General features: G+C 38.9%; 1 protein-coding gene across 6 annotated transcripts in view; it reads right to left on the reverse strand.

Annotated features, from left to right (window-relative positions):
• Positions 1-21,016, reverse strand: part of arhgap9 (Rho GTPase activating protein 9) — a 47,132-nt gene extending 26,116 nt beyond the window's left edge. For 2 of the 6 annotated variants that reach the window (XM_044216808.1, XM_044216784.1), the window contains exons 1-5: positions 20,745-21,014; positions 10,727-10,813; positions 6,416-6,756; positions 4,948-5,146; positions 4,356-4,753 (exon numbers count right to left, since the gene is read on the reverse strand). In XM_044216808.1, coding sequence (XP_044072743.1) covers positions 4,356-4,753; positions 4,948-5,146; positions 6,416-6,637 — 819 coding nt within the window. In that variant the 5' untranslated portion in view covers positions 6,638-6,756; positions 10,727-10,813; positions 20,745-21,014. Of the gene's footprint in view, positions 1-4,355; positions 4,754-4,947; positions 5,147-6,415; positions 6,757-10,726; positions 10,814-13,489; positions 13,587-20,744 lie in introns of those variants that run through there. The other 4 variants (XM_044216816.1, XM_044216823.1, XM_044216799.1 and 1 more) reach the window with 4 other exon arrangements.
• Between the last annotated feature and the right edge of the window lie 59 nt (positions 21,017-21,075).

The following is a 21,075-nucleotide window of genomic DNA, read 5'->3' on the forward strand; positions in this document are numbered from 1 at the left end:
AGTAGAGAGGCAAAAGCAAAGGTTAATACACATTTGGTGAGCAGCAGCAGGATAGTGTGCATTACTGACAGCGCTGCGTGCCCATTGTAATGAAGGAGCATATCACCCATTGATAGTTTTTGAACAAAAACTGAGCTTTATGGCGTCTGGCTACACAGACAATACTTGTTTGTTGAAACATAATTGAATATCACCAGTATTATCTTTTAATTACCTAGAGTAAATGTATGTGTATTTTGTTATGTTCGTACATTAGTACGGGAATGTATGCTCATGTTGCCATATGGATCTGTGTGTGTGTTTGTGTAACTTTACAGGCTTTTTCTTTATCCACATCAAAGTTCTACAGCTAGTAAATCAGGTGTTTTATGCTGTAGATATTGTACAGTATACAGTCCAAATAAGCTTGACTTGACTACATTATGTGAACAAGAATACGTGTGTGTTCAAGTACCACAAAAACAATCTCAGTGTGCAAAGAAGAGTAAACAGAAACCCCACAGAAATCACAAAGAGAAACAAGTAAATCCCACAGAATAACCCGTCAGACTTTGGATTAAGACAGAGCTTATAAGAACGCACATGCTCACCCAGACAGAGAGGACTAAAGTAACAGCTACAAGAGAGGACATCTATAAATACAATGGAATGAATTGAAAAGATATGCATGGAAGATCATCTTTCCACGAAATATAGCTGAGACATAATTCACTAACTGACTGACTGGCTAGCTGGTTGATCCCTGTTACATAACACATAGTCATTTCAGATAATAACTGAGGGAACATGGTGTGTATGAATGCATGTGTGTGTGTGTGAGGCAAATGTAAAAAGGGATGTAATTGTAGTTTACTCCAGGGGGCAGCACTGCAGTCTCGAGCTCACCTGAAGCTTCCTATCTTACTGTTCAACTCAGTGGGCCCTGATTAGAAATATGCTATGCAAAGCACTTTTGCATCATTTTAAAAATTAAACTTGGGACAAATCATCTTGATTTATAACTAAATGGCAGACCACATATATCTTTTTGATTGTGCATTGATTTCCAAGAGGTCTCCTGCCAACTTGTTACCAACCTGTTACCTCAGTTATTAGCTTAAAAGCCAATGATGGGTTGGCAAAATATATTTTCATGAAAAAACCCCAAAACATTTCATTTGTTCCACAAACTTGTGTCAAAGGAAAAACTTTAAAGACCATTCAGAGAGCCCTGCACTATGGGAGGAAGTTGTGGTCTTTTTGTGTGAATGTGTATATGTATATTTTACTGCCATTCTAAACTCATTTTCAACAAACACATTTTGCTATTTGTATTTTGGCTGCATTATGGATGAGATTTTAGTACCTGTGGATGCAGAAATCTGTATTTAAAATACAAATAGACTTGTCATGTCTTGCAGCAGACATTTGACTCTTCAAAAACAGGTGTAACTAAAAACATTAACGATGGCTGCTGCACTCCATTTATCCATTTATATGTACCACTGTCAGGGCCCTGTTATTGTGTACACTGGCTCACTGACATGGCTTACTTGCACACTTAAATGGAATGGAGCCATCATTAATGTTATTAGTTACACCTTTCCTGCAATGACAAGTCCGAAAATCTGCTGTAAGAAAGGTCTATTAATAAGCTTTGCTATAAAGCTATATTATAGCTACAAAGTATAAAATAACTCTAGACCTCTAAATCGCCACACACATCTCACATTTTGTTGAGAACTTTGAATGAATTGGTCATTCAATTTGAATATAAAATAGGCTTAGTACAAAGTTTTTTTTTTACAATATCTACATAAAATAAATTGCATGTAAAAATAATACAATAATTACTTCCTGAAGTATGACTCTTGCCATTATAAAAAATAAAACACATTTCACTAAGACAAGTAGCTTGTTTTTAAATCTAGTTAAAGTTAAAGACTAACAAACATGGTAATGAAAAGGTTATCTTCACCTCTTTGTTGTTTCCAAAACAATGAACACATTTTTGTCCTTTGTGTATGTCAGCAGCCTTTTCATCGGTTTGTTCCCAAGAATAGTTGACTACTTGATCTTATTCAGTATTCATCACTATTTCTGACACTTCCTCTTCCAGCTTGTGCTATGATCAAGTGCTTATCACAGTTGGTTGCACGCTCATTGTGAGTCTACCAAAAAATGACATGAGCAAGACAGAGAAGCTGTGTGAGAGAGAGCAAGTTTTTGCAGGTTTTCTGTCCCAATGTTTTGCTTGAAAGGTTTAGTTTATGGGGGGTCAAGACAGAGGAGGACATGTTGCAGGTGTTTTTCAATTCTTTGCTCAGGCCCTGAACAGAGCCCCATGAATTTGACTGTGGCCCAGGCTTTATTGCCCAATGATAAGACGATCAGTGGCCGAGCTCACTACTGCTCTTGTGGCTGCAATGCAAGCAAATCCCCGCAGCCAGGTTCCAAAATCTGGTTTTGGTATGAGATGTTACTCATGGGCATAATGTTCAGGTGTCCACAGACTTTATTTAGGTGTCCAGATACTGGCCACCTGGCCATATGGCATTCTAACAAATTAAGGCATACATGCCATAAAACAACCTTTTAATAATTGTAAATCAGTCGAATTTAGCCCCCTAGAGGACTAACATTGAATTGAAATTAATCAGCAATGTGGTTGCACTTAAAAAAAGGGCTGGCAAAAATGTATGGTGAGAGTGTTTTCTGGATGGAAAACGGGGAGTTATGACCTGAATGTGGTTGCAATAATTCTGCTTACTGGTGTTAAAGGCTTGCACGAAGAAGGTCCTCAGAGAGAGAGAGGGATACATACAGAAACAGACAGGGAGGAAGAGAAAGTGAGAGAGATAGAAAGAGCACTGTCATTTCCACTGAGATCACAGCAATCCAAAGTCGGAAGTCACCGGTGCATGCATGGTTCAGTGGAAGCAAAACTCCTTTTGGAGAGACAGTTTGGATACTCAGCTGTGGGAGCTTCCCTCAGCTGAGAGACAGATAACAATTAGTATTTTGCTCAACAACAACGCCATGTGTAATCCCCTCTGATGTTACACAGGGAGGCTCTGACGTCACGACAATGCTAACTTGATTGCTGCTCTGAGAGGATTATTAAGGTCAAGTACAGACGTAGATCAAATACAACCTCTGCTGCCATTCGTGCACTCAGTTGTCTGGTGGGATCGCACAAGGTCTTTTTTTATTTTAATCAGTTTTGTACAAAATTCATATGACTAGAATTATTAATTTCCACCTGAAAAAGCTTCTCTGATTGAATGAAGTTAAAAAAATATACCTTAAGAATAAGATCTAAAGTTCACCTATAATTTACAATGTTTTTTATTTGTTTCTTAAGGTTTACCCTGCACAGTCACAATGCTAAAAACTACCAGCTGGTTTATTACAGTGTTGGAATTATGACCTGTAAATCCATCAGATCAGAGATTCTGCGAATGAGAGGAAGTCAGATTAATCCAATCCCACACTTCTTCCAACGTCAGCTACATGTGATGGATTTATTTGACCTATTTTCATTCATTCACTATTCTTCATACTAACTAGAATCAGAAAAAGCATGAAGTAACAACTGAATTTGGTTTGGCCTTTGGTTCATTTTCTAATGCGTATGAAAATGTGAACATAAGCTCAGTTTGTGCTTTGTTCCATACACAAGATATGTTGCAGAACAAGAAATCTTTTTGAGATTAAAATACATATTCTAACTATACTGGAGTACCTGACCACTACTGTCAGTGCAAATAAATAAAACACTACTTACGACTACTAGACATGGATGTGTGTATGGATGAGCATAAAATGTCACTGCATTTTTTTGCACACCCTGTTAACTTCAAACATTGCTCTATTACATTAAATGTATTTGGGGGCTATCAGTGCAATGAGCAGATCTTTGGTCTAACTTCTGCCGTCAATTATTTTGTGCCACCCAATTGTGAAAGGCATCGACCTTACTGGGCCAAAGCTTTACTCAAACACAATTGATGTGAACATGCCCTACTTTGGTTTAATTGAAGGGGAACTCTGGTATTTGTCAACCTGGGTGTTTTGCTCATATGTCTGTCCATTATAACTATTGGTTATAACTTTTAATCACAACTTTTGTTTCGGCTTTAATGACATTGATCAAAGAAAGAAGCGCAAGCCGCCTATAGCTTTCCAAAAAACATCAATTAAAAAGAAATCATCCTCAAACACCGGCAAAAGTTAACACAGAAAGTAGTCCCCATGAAATCAAAATGGACACGAATGTGAGAATAACACCTAACAAATACAGCACCGGAATTCCCCAATGTGGCTCTGCTGTGTGAACATCTGTTTGAGGTTGTCTAAGCCATGCCTCTTCCTACCTGCAGATGGTTGTTCTTAACGGAAGTTCCCACCATGTCCCACTGGCTACAAGACTTCTTGGGCATCCTGTGGTTGACGTGACTGCTGAAGCCACCGCCCACCTCGTCGTACGGATTCTCCGTCAGGTTCTCAGGCAGGTTGCTGGAGCTCTGGCTCCGAGTGATCATGGGGACCACCCTGGGGTTCAGTGGTGCTGTTGTTGGGGCCGTGGAAGCCACAGGAGACCCGGGGACCATGAGGTGGCCTGACGGGGACGTGGGAGAGTTGGGGGTAAAGGTGAATCCAGAGAGGGGCAGGGTGGGGAAGCGGCCTACAGCTGTGCTGGTGTTATTGTCCAGCCCCTGGAAGGCACTGCTGGAACTGAGGTTTTCCATGGAGCGGTAGATGGGTTTGCTCACTGAGGGAAGAAGGTAAAATAAATTCTCATTTATTCACACAGATCAGTTGTGACTTATTTTCTTTCTATACTCAAGAGAAACATCAACACACACATTTTTTCTACTCTTATAATACAGAAATAAACAGTCATTGCAACTGAAAAACACACACTAGATCTTTTCTCAGACTCTCTGTCTTCCTCTCACACTTTACCTTGATGCTGTCCATTATAAGCAATCCCTGTTGGGCTGGGACTGAGTGACACCCTTGGCAGTATTCTGAGGTTGGAGTTCAGCGAGGCAGACATGACCAGGCGCTGTGGTGAGGGCATCGGTGCAATGGGAACCTCTGTCACATATGTGGCAGGGACATACAACGGCTTTGTTTTACTGGCTGCCCCAATCCTCCGCACCTGTCAAAGAACACACAGGTTTCCAAATGGTTTTTGCTGTTTTTTCCCCATATAAATCCACACAGTTCAACCAAGCGTCAACCAACACAGCTGAGGCCTGAACACTGTGCGGAAATGCTGCAGTTCCTGTGATGACGAAACCCACAACTTCTCTTTTGAAATACAAAGTTAATATTTTTATCCCACAAGACTTCATTGTCTTAGATAATGTCACTTTTTCAACTGTGTTTCTTAGTGGTGATTTGGTGATATACACCAAAACATGATAGATATTTGTCAGCTGTTAGAGAGTAATAATAATTTGTAATAATAATAATAATTATACACACATGTAGGTGCAAGGCTATTGGAAAACAGCGCAGATTAAGAGAGTAATGCATATTTTGACCTGACACAGATCCGACTGTAATCGAAACATTTAAGTAAATTTTTTGTTTGGAGTCAGTGTGCCGGTGTTACACTTTTCATTGATACCATCATGGGAGTGTGCTTACTTGAATGACAGGTTTTTCAGATTGTCACCCATACAGCTGTGGTGCAAATTTGAATTTCCTGGTTCCAGTAAGTAGTAAGAGGGTGGTAAAGTAGTTAAAGGATAAGTCTGTTTATATTTGTTTATTGTCAACAAATCCCATAAAAAGGTCTGAAACCAACAATGAGTTGATCCTACTAACAAGTATTTCCTGTGTGTGTGAAGTCGGATATAGCTTAGTTTTTTCTATCGCTGTCCAAAAACTGTTTAAAAAACATCAGTGAGCCACATCGTTGCTCAGTGTTACTTAACATGTTTTTTTATTACGATATACATAGACACTGCAGATTATTTTAAGCCGATCCCACATACATCATCCTATTGCCGTAAATACTTGCTAAATCCGCAAGTGAAAATAGTCTCCAACAACTACACTATTTACTCCTGTGAGTAATGTTCGATAAAAACTACAGTGCCCAGTTGTTTTAGGAATTTACTTAGCTTTGTAAAAATGAAAGTATATATTCGTGACTAGATTTTAAAAATTTACATGTTCAGTAAGAATAAATGGGCTTGAGGCTGAGAGCTACAGAGTAGGGAACTCAAAAAGATTTGTGAGATGAACTATCGCATGGTTGGTTTTGATCTTTTCATGGGATTTGTTGACAATAACAAAAATACAGAAGCGTTATTCATTATTTCAAATTTAAACTTTGAGACCTCCCTTCAGAAACTGCTATGTCCATGTTTTTCTAAAATCTTCGGTTCCACCAACACAAGATGAACGGTTTTCTCACCTGCCACCAGTCTGTGTTGGTCTTTTTCAGGAGAATAAACCGTTCACCCTCCCTAATGCAGACCTGCCGTCCATCAGCACCACGGTAATTGTAGTCATACTGGGCCTCGAGGACCACTGTGCCGCTGGGAACCCCACACACTGTCAACCCCTTAGAGGTCACCACAGGTGCTGTAGCCGGATGCTGGTGCCCCACAGAACGCCGCCAAGTCCCTGACAGCATGGCTCTCCACACAGTCCTGTTCAGCAAGCTTTGCTGGAAGCGTGCTGACTGTTGATAGTGGTGATACTGGTTGGGTTAGCACAGGTCAGGTGAGACTGGAGCCAAGCCAGTGCCATGCTCTGAAACAGAGAAAAAATGGACAGCAGAGAGAGATTATTGTCAGAGAATAGGTTCGAACAGAGAGAACATGAATCCTTTCAGTGCTAAAAATGGAAGTCTGGGTTAATCTGGGGAAAATCATAGACACAGATGTTTGACAACATTAGAAACTTTCTCAAAAAGTTTCTCAAAATTGAGTATTTTCTGTTTTCTCTGTTTCACATGATTGTAAACTAAATAACTTTGGGTTTTGGACTGTTGGTCAGACAAAACAAGACATCTGAAGACATCACCTTAGTCTTGTGGAAATTGTGAAGGACATTTTTCACTATTTTCTGGCATTATAAACCAAGCGATTAAAAGCTTATTCACATTTGAGTTAAATGGGAAAATTGATACCACTCAAATTTTCCGGTAGCAGCCGGTTAGCTTAGTTTAGCACAAAGACTGGAAACAGTGGGAAACAGCTTGCCTGGCTCTGTCCAAAGGTAACCAAATCCACCTACCTGCACCTCTAATGCTCAATGATCAATACATATTAATTTTCAGTTTAATCAATAATGAAAATAACCCTTAGTTGCAACCCTATTTGCAAATAACAAACAAAAACTGTGCTTTAATTATATAATGACTGATATCTTTAATCTGTCTTGTTTCCTTGCCCATTCTTTGTACAAGGTGTGAGCTTCGTTTGCACCAGGTTCTAAGAGCAAAAAGCAAAAGACATTGAGATATTTATATGTTGAGAGTGTATAAATATTTTAATGAGACTAAAAAACGTGAAGGAAGTAGGGCTACAACAATTATTTTCATTATTGATTAACCTCTCAATTATTTTATATCAATTGATTCATCATTTATTCTATGAATTAAAACTACAAATATAGAAAAGCACCAAATTCTCAAATTTAAGATACTGGAGTGAGTGACTTTGGTATTTTTGCTTGATATATAACTTGAATAACAATGAATGGATTATCAAAATAATTGGCGATTCATTTTCTGCAGATCGACTAATCGATTAAGTGATTCATTGTTTCAGCTATTAACTGAAGTAACTGACTGCTATTAAAAAAAATTAACATTTTTTTCCACTTCCAATTTGAATATACTTGACAGACATGGCTGAGCGAGCATGAAATGTCACTGCAGATATTTGCACACCACCACAGCACACCACTTTTCTATTGTCCTTTCATCCTGGTAGAACTACGAGACACGTGTGAGTGAATAACTCATGCGTTTCGAGGATGTAAGGAGCGCAGTAAACCCAAAATAGCATATGTCTCCGTCTATCCACCTGAGCCAGCATCCCCAAGCTAAACCCCTGCTCTACCCAGCCAAGACCTTACATAAGAGAACATCTAACTTTCTGCCAGACACATAGCAATACAGCTTCACACAGTACATGCACCAACCCACCCACCCACACATGCACACTCACACACATACACACATATACACACAAGCAGAAAGGGGAACATCCCTAGGCACCTAGCAACAGTGCTTTAGTCACAGTCAGGCCCAACCCATCTCAGTCTGAGGAGAGGCAGCAAACATGAGAGATCCCAGAAAATTAATAGAGACCTGCCTGTTATTAGTGAAGATGTAGAGGGGCTGGGATACAGGGGGGCAGAGGGGAGTGAGAAACTGTAGCTGGATAAGAGTGCAAAAAGAGCAGATGACCAGGACTAGATAAAATAAAAGTAAGAAATTAGAGAAAATGAGACGTGGAGGCATGGATGAAGCTTGATGGAGCTGTGAGCCAAGTGAAGGCGATGGAAGAGAGGGCAGGGTTAGCTGGCTGAACCTTGATAATCCCACTGTTATTAGAGCACAGGAATGAATCTGTGACCCCCACCACTACAGAGAATTACAGTAAAATCCCTCTTTACCAGCATATGGGCAAAACTGCCTGCCTGGCTAGCTAGCTAACACTGTCAGGAAGCTCTGCAAGGCACAGAGGAGCATTTCCAAGGCACTTCATCAAAATGTTATGAATCAGAATAAATACCATTCGACATTAGGAAAATGGAAATACAAGGGGACTAGACTGACATCTGCTGAGGTCTCTTCACTCATATTACACAAGTGGAGTAATGTCAGGTATGCAGCAAAATCTATTAGCTTACATTAGCCACCATAAGCTACTGGTCATACCTGACCAAGTAATGCTGTAGCAGCAAAACCTATGTGAGTGTCAAGTGTTGTGAATTAAACTTTTCATTTGTAAGAAGCAGAATGTGTTTCAAAAGTTATATAGTCTTGCTTTAAGGCACCTATGTCACACATGCAAGTTGTTAATTGATTTGAAAAGTGAGCCTGATGACACATACGCGAAATGCATTGCTGGCTCTTACACTATCAAAAATGTTTTAAATAAATGTCAAGAAGTTGTAAGTTGGTCCACAGTTGAGTGTTCTGGTGTGCAGCAAGCCTCCTCTTCATTTTTGGAAATGTCCCTACTCGCTGTCTTCACGCACAGACAGAGGCAAAAGTCAGAGGTACAAGGCGAGTAAGCAAACAGGAAACCGAATAGACACATCAAGTGTTCAACCACAGTTTGGGTCATATCCTCTCTATCTTGCCAATTGCTTTTCTGACATGAAACATCTCAGGCAGTTTGGTTACAGCCTGTGAATGTTGAAAGCCAATAGAGTCTGTTGTGCTGCATTCACCAGCACTTAAATACAGTAAGTAATGCTGAGTTTCCCTGTTGCCCCATTTGACTACTGTGCAGCTCTGTGAGTAGCATTAATTACTGCCAAGCTGAGCCTTGGAGCAGAGAGTAGTAGTTGTTTTTGGCTTAACAATCCTGCTCCAAGGCTTCAGTAATGTGTAATTTAGTATCTAGATGGGCAGGGAAGAATTACATACATACCCTGGATTTAAAGAAATGTCAAAACATACAGCAGAGCCTATTCATACAACCTGTCCGTGATTCTTATCATGGGTTTGTCACCCTGCACAGACAGGAAGAGCTCTTCTAAAACTGCTGCACACCTGTTTGCCTTTTCCTGTCTCTCTTCACTGCTCAAAACAACTGGCTGTTAAAAAGAAAAAAAGAATAAATGCAGAAAATGAATGATACCCAGCTACTGTGGGGCTTTATCTAACCTAACGTGTTGAGTTAATGACTGAAGTTAGATGCAGTTGCTGTTCATCAATTCAATCATCAGCACAGGTACAAATGTCCTACGCTGGCACAGGAGGCTTTGTGTTCTCATGTGCAAATCTGCAATGCTCCCAAAGGGCAACAGCTCAGACTGCTTGCTAAGGGGAGAGAGGATAAGTCAGGAATGGGGTTGGCCTTTCTCACCACATCACTCAAGATTTTAATTCCAGGGCTTGTGATTGATTCACACTAGAAATCTAAAATGCTATTTTAAGTATATACAAAACAAAATTCAAATTCACAGGATCTAATTAAAATTGCATTATTTTACTATAAAGAGTAAACTTGAATTTAAACAGTGGCTGAAAATTTAAAAGAACAGATAGTGATCATAACAAATTAGGATCTACTATGGGAAAATGAGGCCAGACCATGTTTCTATTTGCAGGTCAGATGGCAGTGGAGAGGGCACTGGCATCATACACACAAACATACAGAGAGGGCCATATGGTGTCAGAGACACAGGCACCCTGTCACGGCTGTTGAGAGGCAATGATAGTTTGTGCCAGGGGCTGAGGGCACAGGGCTTATGTTGTGGTATCAACAACAGAAATTGAGAGATGAAGGAGAAAACACAGAGGGAAGGAATAATGAAAAATAGGGATGGGAAAAAAACGAGAGCAAACTTTCAAAAAGAGAGAGGAGAAAAACTCGGGAGTGTTATTCGTCTGGCTGCCTTTGCTCGAGTGCTTTCACTCCAGCTCAGACTGTGTGTGCATGCAAGTCAGACTGAGGCGAAGAAATGGAGAGTATACAATTTGTGCATGCATGCGAGAGAGAGAGAGAGAGAAGGAGGGAGAGAGAGAGAGACTCACCATGGTCCTGAAGTGAGCGTTTCTATGTCAACAAGGTCACCAGCTCACTCTGCAGTCAGATCCATGCGTGCAACCCCACCGATAAACCTTAAAAACCAAAAAATCTACATGAAAAGATTATTAAAATGTTTTTAAACAACTTCCCTCTGGCTCAAAATGAAGAGAGCAAACACAGAGGGGTTATGAAAAACGTGGGGCAGAAAACCACTAAAATTGACACCAACTAGCAGCTACCTCCTGCAGAAAATCACACACAATCTCTCTCTCTCTTTCTCTCATGTACACACACACACACACACACACACATACACACAGTTAATCCTATGCAGCAAAATGATCCTGCCTCCATTCAACCCCTGCTGACCCTACCTTCCCTCATTTAGCCAGAGGGATAAAAAACAGAGGAAGGGACAGCAAGAGCGTCAGCTGGCTATTACCCATTCATGCAACTAAACCATATTTGAACTTGAGAAAAAGTAACATGGCGAGAGAGAGAAACAGAGCGAGAGAGGACCTGTGCGCTCACCAAACAAACGCAACCAGCTGCCCAGTTTATTGATTGAGTTATTGATCCATACAAAGAGCCAACTGGTCAACAGTGTCACTGGACATCGGAGATCCACCACACAGTTAAGTACATCCACCAAATGGATCATAGCAGTGGAGCAGAGGACATTATGTTCATCCAAATCATCTCAGGATTTGATGGATGTCTAATTACTTTTAAGGGGAGATACCTGGCTAAGTTTTAATATAAAATGTTTCACATACCAGATAGAATCATCAGTGCAAAGGATGTGATGCTACACCACCAGCATTTTACATTGTCAGTCAAATCAACAATCCTGAGAGGCCATTGGATTAAATTCTTTAAGGATTTTACGCCCTCCTGGTGGTTGCGCATGTTTTAGTCAACCATTTTCCAAAGCATACATCCATTTTTAGATTTACTTCCCAACTTCCAGGCCGTCATGGATTTCAACTGTTGTCACAATGGTACAGAAATCCAGCTGAAGCTTGCTTGAGAATGATAATCCATCACATTGAACATTTAGTTTCTTTAAAGCTTATGAATCGCCTCCAGATGTTTCATATATGTATAAATACTCTGCTTTGAATAATAATTTGTGTCTGACACAAAGTCAGTTTGATTGCCTAGTTAAAAATTCTTAAAATTACATCTATTCCTTCTCCATCATTGAAAACTACAGAATCTACAAATATCAAAATATTGTTCATTTCAAAAGGTTAGCCACTGTATACAAGTTGTCTCCTACTTTACTGAAAAGTCAATTTTCAGTGTCTGTGTGCCAGAGGTTTCAAGTTTCCACATCACACTTGTCACAAAATTTTGCTCATCTAAGTAGACGTGTTAAACTCAGATTTAAGGTGAGCACAGAGAATCTTTCCTCCTTCAGCAGATAAATGTTGAAAACAGCCTTCTAGTGTCAAACTCTGCACATACATCATTCTGCACAGTGAAGGTCAAACATCCAAGTGAAGTAACAATAAGCAAAACACATTTTTTAGTGGGGGGGACTTTACTCTTTAATCTTTTGGTCAAAATAGTATTATCATAACATGGTACCACAGTTGCAAGCAACTTTCTTTGCTGGTGTGTTCAAGGACACACTGAGGTCTAAGGGAGGTACAAAAACATATGGTATGCTTTTTTGAAAAAGCAGTGCAAAGTATGAACAATATGTAGTTTATGGGCTAAGGCATGCATGCAAAACCACCTGAAGCTATTGTTATCATGTCACCCTTGAAAACACCCTGAGGCTGGAGAGGGTGAGAGAAAGATGATGAATGCAAATTACCATGGAATATATTACAGTGGTGTGAAAGTGTTTGCCCCCTTCTTGATTTCTTATTTTTTTTGCATGTTTGTCACACTTAAATGTTTCAAATCATCAAACAAATTTAAATATTAGTCAAAGATAACACAAGTAAACACAAAATGCAGTTTTTAAATGAAGGTTGTTATTATTAAGGGAAAACACAATCCAAACCTACATGGCCCTGTGTGAAAAAGGGATTGCCCCACCTGTTAAAACATAACTTAACTGTGATTTATCACACCTGAGTTCAACTTCTCTAGCCACACCAAGGCCTGATTACTGCCACACCTGTTCTCAATCAAGAAATCACTTAAATAGGACCTGCCTGACAACGTGAAGTAGACCAAAAGATCTTCAAAAGCTAGACATCATGCCGAGATCCAAAGAAATTCAGGAACAAATGAGAAAGAAAATAATTAAGATCTATCAGTCTGGAAAACGTTATAAAGCCATTTCTAAAGCTTTGGGACTCCAGCGAACCACAGTGAGAGCCATTATCCACAAATGGCGAAAACACGGAACAGTGGTGAACCTTCCCAGGAGTGGCCGGCCGACCAAAATTACCCCAAGAGCGCAGCGACGACTCATCCAAGAGGTCACAAAAGACCCCACAACAACATCCAAAGAACTGCAGGCCTCACTTGCCTCAGTTAAGGTCAGTGTTCATGACTCCACCATAAGAAAGAAAAAGAAAATGGCCTGCATGGCAGAGTTCCAAGACAAAAACCACTGCTGAGCAAAAAGAACATAAAGGCATAAAACATAAATCTAATTTTTGCCAGAAAACATCTTGATGCTCCCCAAGACTTTTGGGAAAATACTCTGTGGACTGAAGAGACAAAAGTTGAACTTTTTGGAAGGTGTGTGTCCCATTACATCTGGCGTAAAAGTAAAACCGCATTTCAGAAAAAGAACATCATACCAACAGTAAAATATGGCGGTGATAGGGTGATGGTCTGGTGCTGTTTTGCTGCTTCAGGACCTGGAAGACTTGCTGTGATAAATGGAACCATGAAATGTCCGGCCATCTGTTCATGACCTCAATCTGAAGCGAACTTGGGTTCTGCAGCAGGACAATGACACACCAGCAAGTCCACCTCTGAATGGCTGAAGAAGAACAAAATGAAGACTTTAGAGTGGCCTAGTCAAAGTCCTGACCTGAATCCTACTGAGATGCTGTGACATGACCTTAAAAAGGCAGTTCATGCTTGAAAACCCTCCAATGTGGCTGAATTCTGTAAGATGCAATTCTTCAAAGATGAGTGGGCCAAAATTCCTCGCTGTAAAGCGCTGTAAAAGACTCATTGCAAGTTATCGCAAATGCTTGATTGCAGTTGTTGCTGCTAAGGGTGGCCCAACCAGTTATTAGGTTTAGGGGGCAATCACTATTTCACACAGGGCCATGTAGGTTTGGATTTTGTCTTCCCTTAATAATAAGAACCTTCATTTAAAAACTGCATTTTGTGTTTACTTGTGTTATCTTTGAATAATATTTAAATTTGTTTGATGATCTGAAACATTTAAGTGTGACAAACATGCAAAAAAAATAAGAAATCAGGAAAGGGGCAAACACTATTTCACACCACTGTATATGGTTGAGAGGATGAAACAAGCCGATCATGTTTAGAAAGCATTTACAGAGCACCTAAGATGATGCCAGAAAAGGACAGTACTATAGGCTTTATGAACAAAATGAGAAGAAGTTGCGATGTTCTCCTGTAGCTCCATATCATTCTGGATAAGCAGTGTCATAACTACTTCAAATAGCTCATGCCTCAACTGAAAGAGAGACCACTGAATGACAAGTTCAGCTCCCACAGAGATTATTTAAGATAGCAGGGGCTATCAATCTTCACCACATGGCAGTACAGGAGTGGAGTGAACGGTGTTGGTGGAAAGTTTGGTGTCATATCGTATCCATATTCATTCCATACGTTTGAAGTCGAAAGAGGGCGGCTTTAATAATCATGGCTACATGGTCTTCAAAGAGAGATGAGACATGGGGAAAAGGAGTCTAGAGTGAATGAGGAACTTCAAAGGGTTTTTGCGTGCACTTCCACATCCGTATACACATAGCAAACACACACACTTACGCACGTAGATTGCACTGTATTTACATGTGAATGTCTATAACCAAAGGGTTCACAGGAAAACAAGAACATGATACATACTGTTCAGTAACTTTAATAACCACAAAAATAAGTAGAAAGTGTGACACTTAACGTTAACAGGACTGCTGATTTAATATCTGTGTCAGTCAAACAGCTGCTATTAGTACTTTACACATGAGCCATGCTGCCTGTGCATGATCTCTATTGTTACTCATGCAAACGAGCAACCAATGGTTTGTCTGCCCAGCTGGCTGCCTGAGTCCCAACTTGAAGTCAGGTAAGGCTGTGTGAGGTGAAGTATTGCATCATGTATCCACATCATACATTATGAGTAAAAGGAGTTGTAACACAGCAGTATATCTTGGAATGAACCTCGTGTTACAAGACTTAACCTAAACTACACCTGAAACAGATTAAATGATCACAAAGTGAAATCTTAACTTTGACGACTCAAGACCTTTGACATTTAATACTTACTTTTAGAAAATAGCAATCAACAACTTTGGTGTGAATGCAGCTTCACCAAAAGACAAGTCAAGTCAAATTTTTCTATATAGACCAAAATCAAATCTTTGTCTCAGAAGGCTTTACAGCATGTACAACATACAACACACTCTATCCTTAGATCCTCAATCCAGACAAGAAAAAAACTCCATAACCACTACTGTAAATACAGAAAGAAGTCACTATTCCTGATATTCATTAATTTAAACATTAAGCCTGTAATCAGTCCACTCTCAGCTTGGTGTGCATGTTCTACTGAGGACAGCCATGTGAGGGAGCATTCACTTTGTCTATGAATGTACAGTTAAAACTACTAGTGCTGATGTCTCTCTCTCCATATGAGACACATGCCTCAAGCCAAAACAGCCTTTCATCCTCCCAAAGCCATGCATTATTGATGATTAGACCAGAGAGAGACACTGAGACACACACTGCGTTTCCCAGTGTGACGACTGGCTGCCTGTGTGAATGTGTGTGTGTGAATGCATGTCTGAGTGTGTATGTGTGTGTGTATGTATATATATGTGACTAAACAGGTGAGCGGGATTCTTTCAGTGATTAGCTGTGTAAATTGTAAGAGAGCCAATCAAAAAGCAGATGACGACAGTAAAGCAGCCATTGGCTCACGCTCTCTACTATCATCATGACAACAACCTCTGTGACCAACTACCATCTCCAGTGTCTCTAGTATGCGTTATTTGTTTCTTGTTGCACATAAACAACATTTCACACGTGTGATGCCATCATTTCACGCATTTTCTGACGCAATGCTTGTGTTTACAATGAACGCTGCAGCCTGCATCGACACATAGCAAACTTCTTCAGAGAGTTCACTTGTATAATATTCAAATTTTTATTTCCTCCATTTGAATATAAACAACAACCAGACAGACCAGTGTTTGCCAGTTAGGCAAAGTAGTGGAGGATTGCTCAGGGGGCATTTTAAACTCTTGAAAGAATTAATTCAAACATCACATTTTTAATTAGCTTGTGCATTTAATAGAAAACAAATGGATGGTGAAAAATGCACTGCTAGTATACTTCTAGTTAAATCATAATAAGCTTATTTCAACACAAGAAATCAGCTTATGAAAAATGCTTCTTATTTCAATAAGCAGCTTTTATATACAACATAAAATATCTGTCACCTTATGATTTTACTTTTGAAATAATACTGAGATATAAATCATATGTTTCTTCATTAACTTATTAATATTACAGCACAGGATAACAACATTTTTTACAGTTTTTTCTGTTATCAATTGATCTGTCAACTATTTTTTCAAATAACCTGATTCATCGTTTAGTCTAAAAAAATGTCAGAAAATAGTGAAACATTATCATATCATGATTTCCCAGAACCCAAATTGCTTGTTATGTCCGAATAACGGTCTTAAACACAAATATATTCAATTTACAATGATATAAAAACACAGAAAAGCAGTAAATCTGCTAATTTGAGAAGTTGGAACAGGTGAATCTTTGGCATTTGCTTGAAAAATGACTTAAAAGATTCACCGATTATCAAATTTTTGGGCAATAATTTTTCTGTCAACTGACCTAAATTGTCCTTCTGTACTATTCAAAAGAAGTGAAACTGTACTGTAGCACTGTAGAGTTGTCCAACCACATTGATTTATTTCCTTGTTAAAGACTATTTCAAGACTGAATATAGGGCTAAAGTTGCCAAGATATAGATTTAGCAGTGCATTGATTTTTTGTCTGCAGCAGTCAAACAGAATAAATGTTAAAATTAATAAGTGTTTACATTATTTGTTATTCTATGTGATTTAAACCAAAATAAACAATAATAAACACAAAGTTTTATTCACATGGAAGGTGATGTTTGACCAACATTGTTAAGTATCAATTAATGACAAACAAACAAGGTATTCCTCTTTCACCATATTCCCATTATATTCCTCAATTGAAGAAAATAAAATGTCTCACAGTAGTCGAGAATGATCTTTAGAGAATAACAAAATAAACCTCCATTTGACTGGGCTCACGGATTGTTGCTGAGCCTGTGGGAATGTGCGGTAGATTGATGTTTCTAATGAAGAGCGCTGAGCTCCATTGATCCACCGGGGATGAGAGTGAGCTGTCAAAAGCTATCAGGCAAGTCAAAGACCCACTTTCAGCCCTGTGCAGCTGAAGTGAGCACGATTCTGTTGGGGCACAAGGAAGAGCAGCTCAACCTCCCAAGGCAAAAAGTACAGAGAAGAGCCAGACACAGCTTTGATACCTTCACAGGGTTAAAGGGGTTATTTGTTCAATAAAGAAACATTACACAAATAACAATAAGGGTTTAGGATGTGTCAGACATTAGAAGAGTGTTTACCCATGATGCCTACAGGTCTATTAATTGAAGTATTTGTTGCAATTGTTTCTTTAAGAACAACATTCCTTCCATTTCTTCCTCCCATTCACTGGATATGTGTATGCAGACTAGGGCTGCAACTAACGATTATTTTCTTAATTATTGGACTAATCGTTTAGTCTGAAATGTCTGAAAACAGTAAAAACATAAAGAAATGTCCATCACAATTTCAGAAAGCCAAAAGTGGCGTCTTCAAATGTCTTGTTTTGTTCAACTACAAGTCCAAAACGCAAAGATATCTAGGTTACAATGATATATGATAAATGAAAGAAGCAAATCCTCCCATTTGAGAAGTTAAAACCAAATAATGTGTAGCATTTTTCACTATCCTTGAAAAATGAATCATGAATGAATCATTGAATGAAATGATTAATTGATTATCAAAATAGTTGCCGTTTATGTTTCTATCGATCACTAATCATACAATCGACTAATTGTTTCAGCTCTAATGCAAACTTTGTTTCATTTTAAATTATGTGACAGTGTATGAAACAGCGTGGCCAGTTATCCAATGTGAATAGTGTTTCAGCCGTTTAACAATAATATTTATCACCATCTCAATTTCTGGTGCCGTACCTATGGATAATACAAGCTAGTGAAAGCACAAATGATTGCATGGATACTAAAAGTAAACGCAGGATTAAACTGGATTAAAACAAAGCACAGATGAGGTAGAGCTACTATACATGGGAAGCTGCTTTCACAGACAATACAATATACATTGAGTATACAGTGTTAGAGTCAAGCCACATGTATACTGTACTATATATGTATACTGTACATCATCTGATTGCATTACTATTGTTTACCTACTAGTTAGTGATAACATACTGAGCCAAACGTCTTTGTGGAAAACACACTTTCTAGACATTATCGTACAAGATTTGGTTGTAATGATGAACGAGTTAAAGGTTTCGCAACCTTTGTGGTCCTCAGGCTGTACATTCAGTTTAGTTTACCCTCAGGGATATAAACAGAGTGGACAAAAGATCTCTCAGTAGAACCCAGTACAATTCAACAGCACTAAAAACTGCAGCCTCCAAAATGACCACAAAGTTAAATCACCACCTCTCTAAAACAGTTTCTACAAAAACAGAACATTGTAAACTCCATGAAGGTAGGATTTATTGCAGAGCTGTTGTATTAGACTGCATTAGTTTCAGCTAGATGTTACAAATAAACTGTGTACGTACTAATATTTTTGATATAAATAAAAGTGTACAAAGTGTTTTAAATATACCATAATGTGTTTGAGGCTCCCCCTTGCTCTTTAAAGTATGTCGCATCACAGATCTTTGGGTCATGAGAATGTTTTTGTGACATAGAAATGGGATCACAGAGTAGAAAAGGTTGAGAAACACTAGTAAGACCAGATTTCATTGATAAAAAGTTTAAAATGATGACAAGTTAATCATAACTAAAGTACCATCAACAGACCAATGCAATCTGAAGAGACAAACCTGCACATACCAAAAAAACAAATGTGCATCTGTCAGATGAGCAGGTTTAGGACTATTTTGAAGGACTCGGCTCCATATAACTGCATGCAGAGTGTGTTGTGGCTGTCACCTGGTCTGTACAGTACAAAGCAGATATGCCAGATGATGTTTTTACTGCACTTTGTGATCTGCTGCTGTATCATTTTGCTTGACATCTCACACTGAGAAAAAATAGAGATAGACCACAGACATGCTCAAATATCCCAAAGCAGCAGAATAATCTGACTAGTAACATCCCACGATGTAAAAAGCTTCAGTCTCTCAATCTGTCTTTGACACTGCATCCACCACAGTCTGCGAACCACACTAGCAATTACAGCAAACTTGTAACCCTCCTGCTAATACTGCACATGGTGCAGGACACTTTTAATCAGCAAAGTTGCAAGTGGAGAATAATCTTTCAAGCCTGTGTCGTCACAGGCTGGCGAACAGGGGAGCAAATCTCCTGCTTTGCATGGACGTAAGAAAGATTATGAAACAACAAAAAGGCAATGCGCTAGTCAAACTGTTTCCATCACACCCTGTGGTTAACCCATCCATGCACTTTCTGTGAAGCATGTAAGGGCTAAAGCTTGCACGCAGTAGCATGCAAATATTTCTGTATGAAAAGAGGTCTGTCATATGTAAAATGTTGAGAAGAGCAATTCTTAATCACTGTGATATTTAATGACAAGGAAATGGAGATGATCAAAAATGCGGTCATGGGAGTCAGCACCAATATAGTGATGAAATATGTGAGAATGTATCATCGTCTGAAGGACTACATATACATACGTTAAAAGAAAAAATTAAAAGAAAGTGCATTAGATGTCAAAAAGTGTGTGTGTATATATATATATATATATATATATATATATATATACACACACACACACATATGGACAGGATCTATATAAGTTGGCCCTTTGTGGTTCTCCTGCAGTGCCCCAGTTGAGTTTGAGCGGTTATGACAGTATAGACTACATGTGGTTTGACATCATGATGTGGAAAAATAAGTTGTTTTGGAAAAAGTAGGCTTCTTATTTTAGTAACTGCAAAATACATGACCTTTTGTGGACGGGAGACCTATGTTACTTAGAGTTGCAGCATTGGTCTACAACTTTTTTTGCACAAACTTTACAGTAGATGGGAGCATTATGATAAATGTATTATATTTTTTTCCACTGAATCGAGGATTAAATTGGCTTTAAAACGAATCAGTCCAAAATGTATTTTTCAAAATAAAGCATAAACAACTTCCATAAACATACAGAATGGTGATAATTACGTAAAAAGATCATTAAAGCCATGACATGAAAGACAATCTTATTTATACAGATAAGAGTTTCTTCTGTCATAACACTGAATGAGTGATTAGTCTGAGTGAGAATAAGAGATTTTTTAAACCAGCGGTCAGATGGGGGCAGGTGAAATAATAATGTGATCTAACAACTTCAAAAGTATTTATTTAAAAAAAATCAACATTATATTTCAGTGTATTCATCTAATGAATTTTAAAAAATCCAAATCACAACGTTTTATGGTTCAGTTTGTATAGTTGCACTGATAGCACAGTAGATTAAAATAACAACAGCAACATTTCCTGCAATGATGTAATACTTCACAATAGAAAATAAGTTGTCTGACTAAACAATTCAGCAGAAATCTCATCTTTGCACTGTGCAGAGACACAACATCACTCACCTCGCAGCGACGTGATGATAGCTCAGTTGTATTTTTGGAGTGAACTGCAGAGTGAGCAGGAGTTGCGCCTTTTCTCGTGGGAAGAATAAAAAAAACTGATAACTTCACATAATTTAGGTAACGGAAGCACAGAGAAGAACTCAGCCGTGCAGTTACACAAATTATCAGTCATACATGGGTACTAAGTTGCCCGGTGCAGCCCATGATGATACAGCCTCCTGGCTCTTTAGTGGATGAAAAATAGCTTTCGCTCTGTGGGTTTGGTGGTTTAAGATTGGCTACACTCGCGCAATATGGTTTTACTTGGAACCAATAAGATTACTGAATGGGT

Source organism: Siniperca chuatsi, linkage group LG2 (genome assembly GCF_020085105.1).
Source record: "Siniperca chuatsi isolate FFG_IHB_CAS linkage group LG2, ASM2008510v1, whole genome shotgun sequence".
NCBI classification, from domain to species: Eukaryota; Metazoa; Chordata; class Actinopteri; order Centrarchiformes; family Sinipercidae; genus Siniperca; species Siniperca chuatsi.